This window comes from Coturnix japonica, chromosome 1, assembly GCF_054131305.1.
Source record: "Coturnix japonica strain WE chromosome 1, WE-NBRP24, whole genome shotgun sequence".
In the NCBI taxonomy this organism is placed as follows: domain Eukaryota; kingdom Metazoa; phylum Chordata; class Aves; order Galliformes; family Phasianidae; genus Coturnix; species Coturnix japonica.
This window is the reverse complement of record NC_140663.1, coordinates 93,701,122-93,715,554: the sequence shown is the minus strand read 5'-3', so window position 1 is coordinate 93,715,554 and position 14,433 is coordinate 93,701,122. Positions and strand designations below refer to the sequence as shown.

General features: G+C 40.4%; 1 protein-coding gene across 1 annotated transcript; it reads left to right on the top strand.

Annotated features, from left to right (window-relative positions):
- The first annotated feature begins 1,192 nt into the window (after nucleotides 1–1,192).
- On the top strand, nucleotides 1,193–9,222 carry MRPL39 (mitochondrial ribosomal protein L39). The gene is made up of 10 exons (XM_015880741.2): nucleotides 1,193–1,265; nucleotides 1,866–2,072; nucleotides 2,933–3,072; nucleotides 3,739–3,838; nucleotides 4,210–4,277; nucleotides 5,450–5,562; nucleotides 7,000–7,065; nucleotides 7,539–7,692; nucleotides 8,476–8,523; nucleotides 9,095–9,222. The coding sequence occupies exons 1-10, from the start codon at nucleotides 1,214–1,216 to the stop codon at nucleotides 9,179–9,181; spliced, it is 1,035 nt and encodes a 344-aa protein (XP_015736227.2). The 5' UTR covers nucleotides 1,193–1,213; the 3' UTR covers nucleotides 9,182–9,222.
- Nucleotides 9,223–14,433: the final 5,211 nt, after the last annotated feature.

Genomic DNA, 14,433 nt, shown 5'->3' with positions numbered 1-14,433 from the left:
CTCCCACTATCTATGACATTGATAAAGATATTGAAGAGCACAGGTCCCAAGCCAGACCTCTGGGTGACACCACTCATCACCGGCTTCCATGTGGACACAGAGCCATTGACCACAACCCTCTGGCTGAGGCCATCCAACCAATTCCTTATCCACCAAATAGTCCACTCTTAAAATCCACATCTCTCAAATCTGGAGATGAGAATGTGGTGTGGAACCATGTCAAAGACCTTGCAGAAGTCTATGTAGATGACATCAGTTGTTCTTCTTCTGTCTGTTGATGCCATCACTCCATTGAAGACTGGACAGGTGTGATTTGCTCTTGGTGAAGCTGTGCTGGCTCTCTTGGATCACTTTCTTGTCTTACATGTGCCTTAGCAAAGTTTCCAAGAGGTTTTAAAATGTGAGGAAGGAGAATAATTAAAACATGCCAAAATTCTTGGTCTATCAAAGAATGTGACGAAGAACAGGAACAGCTCCTGTGGTCTCACATCTGGGTTTCTGGATGGCAGCCCAGGTAAGCAGGGCTCCAGTGCCAGGTGTTGCATCAGCAGGAGCCCTCAGCTCATCTAGACATGGCTGACTGCAGCCGCAGTGGAAAATTCTGTCCATTACTGGCTGTGGCCAGTATTAACACATTCAGTTTCTTTGTGTTGCTGAGTTCAGATACAGCCTTTTGCTTCTAATGGAACTATTTGAGCGTTACTGTTTTGACACTGACATTCTTGGTGACTGTTGTGTCTTCGCTACTGGGGGACCTGGCTCACAACTGCTGCCAGCTGAAGGGAATGGTTTTACTCCATGGGTTGTAGCTGGCCTGTGCTTAGCTGCTTGAAGTTGGGAGTAATAAGCCTGGCTGCTTTTGCACACTGTTGGCCTTTTGCTGTTAGTCAGTGCAATGAACAGTTCACCAGACGTTTCCAACCGAGGGCTGGGCCTCAACTATTAACCCTGCAAACACAGCAGAGAGTCGTTTCAATCTGTTCCACAAGATCCTCAATCTGCCGTTTAGGGGGCGGTGTAAGCTTCTGGTGTAAGGACGTTTGTGCACGGCGGAGAAGGCAGATGGACTAAAACGAACCCAGAGGGCCCGCGACTGATGAGATCCCACGGAGCCGCCTGGCGGCAGATAGCGGAGCGGCGTGTGGAACCAGGCTGCCGCTGCCGTTGTTTCCAGCGGAGCCGGACGGGGAGTGCACAAGGGCTGAGTCGGAGCATGGCGGCGTGCTGGGCTCGCTGCTGCCTGCGGGGCGGGCGGGAAGGGCGCCGTGAGTGGCGGCGGGACGGGGGCTGGGGAGTCGCGGGGTGGTGGGACGGCTGGTTTGCTGCAGGCCTTTCCTTCGGCCTTTGCTTCCAGCGGCCGAGCCTGAGGAGGGGAGCGGGTGGTGATCTGCAGGCTGGGCCCTGGGGGTGGTTGTTGGGGTGTTAGCGGGGAGCGGGTGCTGGCTTAGGGGCAGGTGCTGTCTGCACGGTTGGTGTGTCTGAGAGAAGACAGCCTTTCAATACCTGAAGGGAACTTACTCCCAGGAGGGGAGTAAACTCTTCAAAAGGGCTGACAATAGCAGGACACGGGGAAATGGTTTTAAGTTAAAAGAGGGAAGATTTAGGTTGGATGTTAGGGGGAAGTTCTTCACTAGGAGAGTGGTTCGGCCCTGGAACAGGCTGCCCAGGGAGGTTGTGGATGCCCCGTCCTTGGAGGTGTTCAAGACCAGGTTGGACGGGGCCCTGGGCAACCTGATCTAGTAAATGTGTATGTTTGGTGGCCCTGCCAGGCAGGGGGGTTGGAACTACATGATCCTTGAGGTCCCTTCCAACTCGGGTCATTCTGTGATTCTGTCCTAATTTTAGATCATGTCTTTTATTACCAGGGTTCAGCTCTACGCGCTCTGCTTCTCGGCTGACATCAGATGAAGTTATTCGGATGCGTAATGAACTCTTTACCAAAGAGAAGGAGAGGCAGTTATCTCTTTACCCACGAATTGAGAAAATTGAAGTGAAATACACTGGGAAATCTCACCCTGGCAGTGTGTTCGTAATGAACAAAGCTTTGTCTACGCCATACAATTGTGCCATGCGTAAGTGAATGGACTCTGTAACGGACTCATAAACTGCATGAATTATAGAATCATAAGGTTGGAAAAGACCTCTAAAATTACCCAGCCCAACCATCAGCCCACCCCCACCATGCCCACTGCCCACGTCCCTCAGTGCCACATTCACACAGCTCTTGAACATCTCCAGGATGACTGCACCACCTCCCTGGGCAGCCTGTGCCACTGCATCACCACTTTGTGAGAGGATTTTTTTCCTCATACATAACCTAAACCTTTCAGGTGGTTGTAGAGAGCAGTAAGGTCTCCCCTGAGCCTCTTCTTTTCCAGACTCAACAATCCCAGTTCCCTCATCTGCTCTTCATAAGACTTGAACTCTTTGCTGATGTCGCTGATAGTGAAAATGAGTTGCCAAAAGAAGTATTTACAATCCAAACTTGAAACGTTAATGTTAGTGGTGTTTTAATGATGTTGGTAAGGGATGTGTATTCAGAATATTTGTGTTAACTTTACAATATATTTTAATGTAAACTCAAGGTTTACATTAAACTAGATGACTACATGTAGGGGAGTTAGACTAGATGATCTCTAAGGGTCCCTTCAGATTCTAAGGATTCTATGATTCTATGTATATATGACTAGGTGACCTTTAAAGGCCCTTTCCAATTCAAGTGATTTTATGGTTCATTGTGTGAAATATATTTTACTGATGCAGAATATATTAGTAGAAATTGAGTTGATTTTTTTGTAGGTTCTGTTATTAGCTCATCTTTCCAAGTTACTTTAGAGTAGTTAAACTTGCAGTGTGGTGTTAGAAGTACAGAGGTCTGAACTGCCAGCTCTGAGGAATGATGTTAATAAACTGTGTTTTTTACTTTCTTTAGATTTAAGTGAATGGCATTGCAAGAAATCCGTTCTAGCTCTTGTGGATGGCGAAGTCTGGGATATGTATAGACCCCTGATGAAATCTTGTGAAATACAGTTCCTCACCTTTAAAGATGAAGATCCAGAGGAAGTAAACAAGGTAAGTCTGCATCTTAACTGATAACAGATTGCCTTGATCACAACCATTTGATTCTGTTTGCCTATTTTAGTTCCTTGAACTTTGTTGTCATGAAAGTTTATAGATATTTTTAATGGTTGGCATATAGTGGTTATTGTTATTTAGAGCGCAGTGTGGGCTGGGTGATATGAAGGTATGCCTTTCAATCTGTGTTGTATGATTTTACAATTTGAGATTTGAATATCTCCAGAGAAATGGCTAGCTTGTGTTTTTCACAGAATTGGCAGAGGTTGGGATGGACCTCAGGAGCTCATTGGGTCCAACCCCCCTGCTAAAGGAGTTTCCCTACATTAGGTTGCACAGGTAGGCGTTTCCAGATGGGTCCCATTTCTGTGCACCACCAAGAAAAGCCTGGCCTCATGCATTTGCCTTTCACCTTCCTTTAAATGTTTATAAACATCAATCAGATCCCTGATTTTTTTTTTAATTTTGATTCTCTTGATGTCTGTTCTTATCATCACAAAACAGAAATTTGAATTCTAATGAAAGTAATGCTTGGGTTGACATGGAGGTTTTTGCCTAATACAGTGAAATGCTGATGTTCTTTGGTGTAAACAGTTGACATTAACGTAGCAAAGGCTGTTGCTTTCTGAGTAATAATGCTGTGTTCTGATATTCTCCTGTTAGGCCTACTGGCGTTCCTGTGCTATGATGATGGCAAGTGTGTTAAAGCGGGCGTTCAAAGATGAGTACTCTGTGACTCTGGTTAAAAATCCAGAAGTGCCAGGTAGTATAAATGTTTGGTAGTTGGTTGTCTTGTCTTTTCCTGCTTAAATGAGTTCTAGTAATGTTACAAAAGAAAATCAGAGGCTCCATTTCCAATGACTGAACGTACTTAGCATCTGTATATGTTATGGAGTTGTTATAGCCTTTGTATTTGGTATGATGGTTATATTGAGGCAATCCAGAATTCATATTTGGTTATGTTAAGTAGTTGGGCTTTAAACTGTATTGACTCAGTGACCTTTACATAATAGCTAAGTTATGTGGCTGCTCTTCTTTTTTCCTAACTCATTTTGCTATATTTGTACGAGTATAGTGTGGCAATGAAATGCATACTTAATTACAAACATGAATATTTTCTCTTTGAAATTGCAGTGATCTCTGGAGCTTTCTGTTATGATGTAATCTTGGACAATAGACTGAATGACTGGAAACCAACAAAAGTAAGTGCAATAATTTGCCCAAAATGTTTTGTAGCTTGCATCGTTGTCTGGTGGTTCATTGGTGGGGAAGAGGCTATGTATTTTCATAGGTCGTTTTATTTTACATCAGGAATATGCCTCGAAAACTACATCTCTGAATTTGTTGTATACTGGCTCTTGCTGAAGTGTGCTCTCAGTGCACAAACTGGGTTTCTTTTAAGATGTCTTTAAATCCGGAGCTGTCCTGCAGATACTTTGAACTTTCAGCTTCAATCTGAAATACAATGCCAAAAGCAGTTTGGGTGGCTGTTGGGACCTCAGTGCTGTCTTTGTTACTGTACAGCTCCACTCCTACATAACTAACCTCGTCTGGTAGTGTAGGTGCTATGGTACGCTTACAGCATTTGTGTGAGTAAAACCCTCTGACAGTAAAAGTGTCTGTAATAAGCGTATTTTCACCTGCTGCTGTACAGCATAATCAGTTTATTGTTGTAAAAGAACTGTGAGCACATTCAGCTAAAACGCTTCTTAACAGCTTGTATTTCGTGCACTTCAGTAAACCTAATCATCTACAAACGTTGGTAGACAGTGTTGTCACAAGTGTTTTACTTCTCTATTCTGTCTGCTTGCCAAAATACCAGCAGATGTGTTTGTGGCTAACAAAGAAGTGTTAGTACAGTGCTTTGTTATGGCCTTATAGTTAAAATAACAGTCTGAAATACTTTGTAAATGATGTAATAAATGCAGTTTCTCTTAAAAGCTATTTATTCATTTATCAACAAATCTGAGCATGCAAAGCTTTGGTGATGAAATGCTAACTTATTCAGTATTTTGATTCCACTAGAGTGGAGATATTTACATATATATTAATAATTGGAATCGTGACTCTGGGAATCAGAGTACACAGATAAATCTCGAATGTTGTCAAGACTGTGTATAAATACATTGTATTAGGAAAACCTGAGAAGTTCATCTCCCAACAAATATATATTTTTGTCTGGTAGAACAATGCCTATTGATTTGTTCTCTAGCATTAAGTTGCTGATAATTAGTAAGGATTACAATCCTATAGCAACAGTCTTACACTTAGGATCTAGTTACTTGTTTTGTCTAATATTTAGCATTTCTTATGCTTTATTCACTACAGCCATGGAATATTGGTGACAGATTTATATGTATCAATTACTTTTTAGGACAATTTCCATTCCCTTACAAGGGATGCCAGTAAGCTAATTGATAAAGACCTGCCATTTGAAACACTGCATGTTGAAGCAAAAGTAGCACGTGAAATGTTTCAGCATAACAAGTAAGTGTATGAATTTGCCTTAATTCACTTAAATCCCTGTGTGCTTTTATAAACCTAAAATAAGGTGTGACAGCTCAAGTAAGATGGTACATCTTTCACTATTGTGAAAGCATGTGAACGTGTTTCCATTGTCTTTGTCCCATTTGCTCATTGCATTGTTAGTATTCTCTCCAGAGGGCAGCCTGTTTGCTGGACATAGTTTTGTGAGACATGGGAATACTGGTCTCCTTCTCTGGAGATATTCAAGTCCCGCTTGGACGCCTACCTGTGTGACGTGGTGTAGGGAACCTGCTTTGGCAGGGGGGTTGGACTCGATGATCTCTAGAGGTCCCTTCCAACCCCTACAATTCTGTGATTCTAAGTTTGATATTGAGCTTCAGGATTTTTGAACTGGAGCTCTGGTGACTAGACTTCTTGTTTGCTTGTTGCTTTAATCTTTTGCTGAAAGGCTTTCATGTTTAATGAAATGTAGATTTTTCATATCTCAGTATCTTCAAATGAATATTTGATGAAATGCAGTTTTTTGAGCTCTACGGGGGGGAAAATGGGCAAAATACTTTGGGCTGTGCTACAAAAGAAAGCCTGTCTAATGGACCTTTTTTAGCTGACAGACTGCTTACTATTTGGGAAAAAATTACCTGGTCCTCATCTTTTCGGTGGCTGGGGAGAAGTAGGGAAAATGATAAATAATTTGTCATTCTGTGAACTGAAATTTTGCTCAAAGCTAAAGTTATTGCTAAAATAAACAGTATTTTTAGCTTAATTATACTAATGTGATGTACAGACAAGTATCTCTTTAATAGGTTGGCTTCTAAGCAGTTAGAGCTGGTAGGAGCTGACTTCTGATAATGGCATTAGACACTGTATATGTTCCTTGTACGAGGAGAGACCGCTTTGCTGTCTTGCAAACCATAGAATCATGGAATGGCTTGTGTTGGAAGGGACCTCAGGGATCATCAGGTTCCAACCCCTGTGCCACAGGCAGGGCCACTAACCTCCAGGCTGCACAGGGCCCCATCCAACCTGGCCTTGAACACCTCCAGGGACGGGGCATCCACAACCTCTCTGGGCAGCCTGTGCCAGCACCTCACCATTCTCTTAGTAAAGGACTTTCCCCTGATAGGACCTCATGTTGAGTATGACCTGTCTGTGTGACCTGGTACTGTCTGCTGGTTTTAAGTATCTTGAAAAACTTTCATGTGAAGTAGTAGATTCATTTTATCTTTCTGAATAAAATTTTTGGGAGAGCGTGGATTTCTTAAAACATATATATGCTTTATGAAACATGCCAGTTCACATTGGCATATAAAATTAAGGCTTTAAACCTTGTTTAAAGCTCTCATAAATGCAAACACAATAAAAAGAAGTGGTTCCTTGAACAAATCTTTTAAGAACTCAGTGTTAATGGTAAGATTTTTTTTTTTTTTTCTTGTTCAGGTATAAAATGGAGATAATAGAACAGAAAGCTTCTCAGAACATGGAAGGAATTGTAGTATTACATAGGTGAGTAAGACTAAATTCTTCTGTAACATTTCACTGAAATATGTGATTATATTGCAAGTGAGAAAAAGAAGTTACTTACAGATTTTAATTTAAAAATCACTCTTAACTGCTGCCTGTACTCTTGTCAAGGTTTTTTATTGTATCCTTCCTTTCTCTGGTCTGATGACAGATTTAACTCGCTGTTGAAGGCAGCATGGCTTCAAAAATTTGATAAACCCAGGACTACCTTTTGGACTTGAGGTCTAAATTCATTTTAGGAAACTGGGTGACCTGTAGTTTTGCTTCAGGAAACTTAGAAACACTAAACTGGGGATGTATTTAGATTTGGTTTGGGATTTTTGTGGATTTTCTTTCATTCTCTTCGATGTGTTCTGTAGAGGGGATTTTGCAATTCAAAACCAAGTAGGATTGTAATTCTCCTTGATTATATTTTTTGTCATAACAGATTTTCTTTCTTCTTTGGTTTCCACCAGGTTTGGTGACTTTGTCGATGTTAGTGAAGGACCTCACATTCCAAGGACAAGTTTCTGTTTCCAGTATGAGATAACAGCAGCCCACAATCTTCAGACTAGTCAATCTGAATTGATAAGGAGGTTCCAGGGTGTATCCCTGCCAATCCATTTGAGGGTAACTATATTTTTTCTTTTTTTTTTCCTTCATTTTCTACATTTTTACTTCTCTTTTTAAAGTTAGGGCATTTGTTCTATTTTCTGATCTTCATTTTATACTGGTGATAATTCAGAGACAAGAGGAGATTGAGTAGCAGAAAGCTGTGGCTCAGGATGATGATGACAGTGGATGTTTGAGGTTAAATTCTTTGGAACTATTGTGAATGTGGAATCAATTGGAAAAGTTGACAAGAGAACAAGGAGAATACTCCTAATGTTATCTTTCAGTATTCAAAGTTTTGTTTCACTTGTGCAATTGCTGCATGGCTATTTCAATAGCTTTGCAAATTGTTTATTGTTGTGAGCTCACAGCATTTGAGATTCAGGAAATAACAGAACTTTGAATTTGCTCTCATGATGAAGGGTACCACATCTAAGTCTTATAGCAGTGTAGGACTTGAAACAGCAAATCCTAGCACTAATCTGTTTTAAGGACGGGCTCTGCAAAAGTATAGCTAGAGACAGGAGTCCTTCTTCCCCCTCCTATTGACTTCTGTTATATTGGCCTATGGTCTAGAGCATGTGCTATTGTCTCCACTGGGAAAGTTTGTAAGAGACAACTGATATTTTTAAGTTCTCTTTAATTAGAGCAATATGGGAAAATTGGACACTGTAGCAATAAGCTGTAATGTGTGGATGAGGGACTGAGATGTTTTTATGCCATAAATTCTATATACTTGTCAGAATCTAATCTATAGTATCTATTTCTGCCTCTGGTAACATTTAATAACATTTAATGCAGGCTCATCACACTGTGTGGCACAGACTGCTGGAAAGATCAAAGAGGCTGGTAAGTCTCATTGGTGAAATTCATCTTTCCAAGCATGATAATATGCTGTGATGTTTGTATGATTGGAGATGAGTAATATTGTCTGGAATGTATATTTAAGAATGGAAATGTTAATGGATGAAGAAAAATTGAATGCACATAAAATCTAGCTGCTCTGTACTAGGCAGTTTTTTTAGGATAAATGGAACAATGAAATCTAAGTTTGCATATAACCAGAGATTGACTTTCAAAGCATGGTTAAGCCTAGGAAACCACCAGAAGAATTAAATAGCAGAAGTTTTTGAACCTTCAGAACAATTATTTTATTTACTTTTATTACAAAAGAAAGAAAAAATACTGTCTACCTACTGAAATTTGTTAGCCAAGAAGGTGCTCAGGGCCTAACCCATGAATTTTTTTAATGAAATTAGTTTGAAGATGCTTCTTTTTCAGATTGTTTAATTTTGGAGACAGCATTTGCCTGTGTGTGCTGTCCTTCCTCTTTAGACTGGCAGTGTGAGGGGAGGATTTGCAGGATCCAGACTTAGATCATGATTGAAAATCAGTAACAAAGTTGTTATATTTCTTGCAGGTCACCGAGGAAAAAAGTGTGGAAACAGCAGCAGAAAATCATGAGGCAAAAGATGAAACTGAAGAAGGAAAAGCTCTATCAACGTAATTTAGCCTCTAAATGTACACAATAAAATAGTGTGGGTTTTTTGTTGTTGTTTTTTTGGCTTGTTTGTGTTTCGTGTAAAAATGTTTTGGTTTAATTCATTTGAGTTCTGTGGAGCTGAGTCACGGGTACATGATTTAGACAGCCAGTAATTCACATTTTAGTCTGCTTGAATTTCAGTTTTCTGCTACTGTTAGGCTTTAATTTTACAAAAAAATAAAGCACATTACCTTTGTTCTTATCTCAATAACAATTTTATGGATCCAGATGTTGTCCTCTCTGATTTGTACAGTTTGGCCACCTGTGATATAATTTCAGGACTCCTTGTTCAGTCTCATATGAAGAAAGAACTTATAACTGCTGACATGGAGTGTTTCTTGCTGGAGCTTCTTGATTAAATTCCTCTGACTTCTTTACCTACTGCATTACAAAGTTGAGACAAATGTCTTAAAAACAAACAAAATCCACAAAAAAAAACCTCTCAGAAGCCCATAAAGGCTTACAAAAGATTCTTACTTTCTAATTTTGATTTTCTGTCAGAACTGGAATTGGATTATCTTTTGGCTTTACTGTTCAAAAGACTCTCCATTCAACATCTCACTGAATAATTAACATTGCTTTACCAGTACAAGAATAGCAGAATGTAAGTACTGAAAAGTTCTTTGTGGTTATTAATTGTCAGCCATACAAGAGCAGTTAATATCACTTCTAAAGATCATTTTCCAGAACAGTACCAGCAATGTAGAATATTAGTTCCATCCCCAGTGCAGTAAAATTTATTATGCATTTTCATTCTTTGAAATTTAAATAAGGTGGCTTCAATTAAACGTCTCAGGCGGTTTTTGTTGGATGATAGTTTCTGACATTTTGTGTTTTCATCCATAGCTCATTAGAGCTTCTCTCATTATACCAGAAGAGATTTTATTACTATTTGAAGTGCAAATATTTTCACTGAATTTCATCCCACTTATTTCACTGTTAACTGCATGTCCTGCCCAGCAATTGGTATGCAGTTTTGCATAACAGGATAACAGTTCAGTAAAACACATTTAAGCAAGGCAGTTTTACCTTGACTAATGAAACTGCAATAACTAATAAGTAAATAAATGCTAAATGTGATAGAAGGTAGAAGAAAGGCAAGTGATGAATGAGGGGTGAATAGTGATGGAAGAATGAATGGTTTTAAAGTGAGATGGGAGGTTTAGGTTAGATATGGGGAGGAAGTTTTTCACTCAGAGGAGGGTGATGGACTGGAGCAGGTTGCCCAAGGAGGCTGTGGATGCCCCATCCCTGCAGGCATTCAAGGCCAGGCTGGATGTGGCTCTGGGCAGCCTGGGCTGGTGGTTGGTGACCCTGCATGTAGCAGGGGGGTTGAAACTGGATGATCATTGTGGTCCTTTGCAAACCAGGCCATTCTATGATACTATGATGAAAGTAGCTTCTCTCGAAATTGCAGAACTCTAAGAAATGTATTAAAACATTGTTGTTCCTATGCATTTCTGTGCCCAGGGCCATTTTTAGCTGGGTTACAGTGAGGTGTGAAGTCTGTGTGTATGCTAACAGATTGTGGCCTCTGATACCATTTCCTGCCAACTGCAGCACATCTTTGATGTATAGCCCCTGTTCTAAAAACCTTTGTGTGCTTCCTCCACTCACGTTAGTATTGCAGATGATTGTTTATCACGGTAGTAGGTTATTTTTTTTTGTTGTTTGTTTGTTTTTGGTTTTGTTTTTTAATGACATTCTCATGTAAGGTTTATTTCAAGTATACATACCCACTTTCTATATATATTCTGCGCTGCTCGCAGAGCTCATGCCGCGAGGTGGCAGTAGTGGTGCGGGAAAACAGATCACGCTCTGGGAATGTGGGGACACCCTCTGGGGGGAAGGAGAGGGAAGTACGGAACTGTAATGGAAAGAGCTGTTGAGGGCTACCAGCTGAGGTTTACATGCGGTTAGGAGAGGTTTAGGTAAGGTGTTAGGTGGAAATTCTCTTCTCAGAGGGCGGTGAGGAGCTAGCACAGCTGCCTAGAGAAGCTGTGGTGCCCCATCCCTGGAGGTGCTCAAGGCCGGGTTGGATGGGGCCCTGGGCAGCCTGAGCTGGTGGGCAGCAGTTCTGCCCAAGACAGGGGCTGGGGCAGCGTGGGCTTTTAGCTTCCTTCCAGTCTAAGCCATTCTGTAATCCTACAACTTAAATGTTCCCAGCACTTCCCACAATGACAGCACTTTTCAGGAAGTAAAGGTTGTAGTATATAAGTATTGGTAATGTAAAACAACAAAATGAGGTTAGATCTTGGAGAGCTCTAGCTGAGGGTAGATCTTAGATCTGTCCTGCATGCTGTGAAGGTCTTCTTCATCACACTGGATCACATTCTCCATGACACTTTGGGTTACATTGGAAGTAACACAAAGAGACCACAGTAGTCTGTTCAGAAAGAGACAAGAAAAGTACAAACTATTGTTTTCCTTTACTGAATGCTACAATTTCTAGAAACTACAGGGGTTGGAGGTGAGTATATGGGCAGAAGAGACTACAAGATTAAGCAAAATCCCCTCCTGATATCTTTCTCCCTTTTATTAAATTTTTATCGGGTTTAAAGTGATAGTTCTTTATATTTTCATTTTGCAAAAGAAAACTGGTTCTGTCTACAAGAAAGACGTTGAGGCCCTGCAGCATGTCCAGAGAGGGGCAACAAAGCTGTGAAGGGTCTGGAGCACAAGTCAGCATAGGGAGCATCTGGGGGTACTGGGATTGTTCAGTCTGGAGGAGAGGAGGCTCAGGGTTAGGCCTTTTCACTCTTCACAACCACCTCAAAAGAGGTTTTAGTGTGGTGGGGGTCAACCTCATCTCCCAGGTAACAGCAATTAGATAATAAGAAATGGCTTTAAGTTGTGTCAGGAGTGGTTTGGGTTGGGTTTTATGAAAAATTTTTTCTAGAAAGGGCAGTGAGGCACTGGAACAGGCTGGCCAGGGAGATGGGGGAGTCACTGTCCCTAGAGATGCTCAGGAACAGAGCGATGTGGTTAGTGGGCATGGTGGGGTTGGACTTGATGGTTGGACTTGATGATGGTAGAAGTTCTTCCCAACCTATGATTCTTTCTGATCTAGAGGTACAAATGACTCTAGGAAGACAGCATAATGCAAAGTACAGATTTTAGAGAAAGGGGCAGGCAGGGAGATTTAGGCCAACATAGATGTGCAAAAGATGATACTAGCAAGTGGTAATCTCCTACTGCTGTTTGGTAACTGAGCTACTGCTATACCATTCAGTTTGTCACAATCCTTTTTAATATCTGAACTTCCAAGTGTAGCTATATTTATTATTATTATTATTATTATTATCTTTTCTTTTTCTTTTCTTTTCTTTTTTTTTTTTTTAATTTATTTTCAGGCGTTTTTCAGAATTCCAGACACAGGAATTCAATATCAAAGAGATGTTCAATGGGAAGAATTGGCAGTTGATATTTCTTGAAGAATATCAATCATGTGAAAATGGTAATGCTGTCATGCTGTAGTATTTGGAAAGATTTAGCCCCAGTCATGGACAGCATTAACATTTTTTCAGAGTATGAAGCATGTCTATATTTTTATATGTGCTAAAATTATGCCTACAGATTAATGCATCCATTTTTATGGGGAATTAGCTATGCAGAAAAAAAAACATATAAATGGTAAAGTAACAATATGTTTATGTGCTATTTATTTCTTAGGTTCACAGATCACTTTTCATTTACATTTTAAAGAGCCAAAGTGTATGAGAACATTCACATGATTTTTACAGCATGACAATGAAGACTAGGACCCATTCTCTTCCTTGGAAGTGTAACTTCTATTGACATGAATGTATATAGGTCAGAAATGGGGAATACAGGTTGGGGAGTGGAGACATAGGGTGAAATGAAGATGTCACTGTTTGAGTAGAATGCCACTCATGATCACTCAGTTAAGTACTGTATGCCATGTACAGAGCTCTGTTGTTGCTCTAAGGCTCGGGAGAGGAGATAAAAATCCCTTACTGATGCCACACAGTAAGTGAGACTTATTGAATAGGGAGGATCCAAGGAGTGTATCAAGTATTATTTTCCTTTTGGGAGTACATAATAAACATCACCACTTAATTAATGCTCCTTTTTAATCTGTACATCCCATGTGAGAATTTAACTTACGGGGATAAACTCAGTACTATCTTCAGATTTCTGCATTTCACAGAAGTCTTTGTGTTAAAAGAGACTGCCCAAGCCCATGGTACAGCCAGGACTCCTCTTTGCCACCGTGTGGTGCAGCTGTACTAGGCCTTGGGACCTGCTGCCAAGGAGGACAGCAGTGAACTACTAACATGGGGCTGGCTGCCCACTTCTAGTGTGTCAGGACCACCTCGACTTCATGAAGAGAACTGATACCTCTGAACCTTGCCTCAAGTTGGCAGTGGAATCAGGCTGTGCTGCGCTGTTTCACCCTAGTCTCAAAAAATGAGAATTTCCAATGACTCTTCTCTCTCACCACAATTTTCTTCCCAGTTTCAGAGTTAACTATCCAGTGAAATTAATAGAATTTTTTTTTAATTTTTTTTCTTTTTTTTTTTTTTCTTTTTTGGCTTTGACTTTGGAAGGAGTGAGCTGGCTCTTGTGTTCAGGTAGGCACAACCTACCTCTCACTGCTTGTGTTCTCGAGGAGCTTCAGATCTCACAGCCTGTTTTGGAAGAGTCATGCCCTTCAGCAGTCCTACCTGAGTGGAAAAGTGGTATTCAGTGAGACTGTTTATATGTGAGACTATTCTATAGGTGAGGCCATTGATTCATAAGTGTTTGTGGTCTCAAGGTGCTCTGTAACTACTGTATGATGGAGGTTTATGGTCAAAACACCATAGACAGGATATTACATATTGACAGAGCACAGACGTTGACCTTGTTTCTTTTCTTATTTAATAATCTATCCTTTGGGTCTTTATTTTCCCTCTATGTTCCCCCGTGACTACTCATTAAGCAGATTTAATTAGAGCATAAGATAGAATATTTCAAAGCCACGCTGTCTCAGTTTTTGTGAGTATCTATCTATCTATCTATTCTATTTATCTATCTATCTATTTTGACCTTCCACAAAACAGTTCTCACTATTTTCCTATCTCTTGGGCATTTCCTGAGATTTTTGTAAAATTTTGGATAGTGCTGGGAGTTTCAGAGTAAAATTAATATATTCTCATTTTTTCTTGATGAAAGGTGTTTTAACTAAAGTAACAATCACAGAGAAACATTTC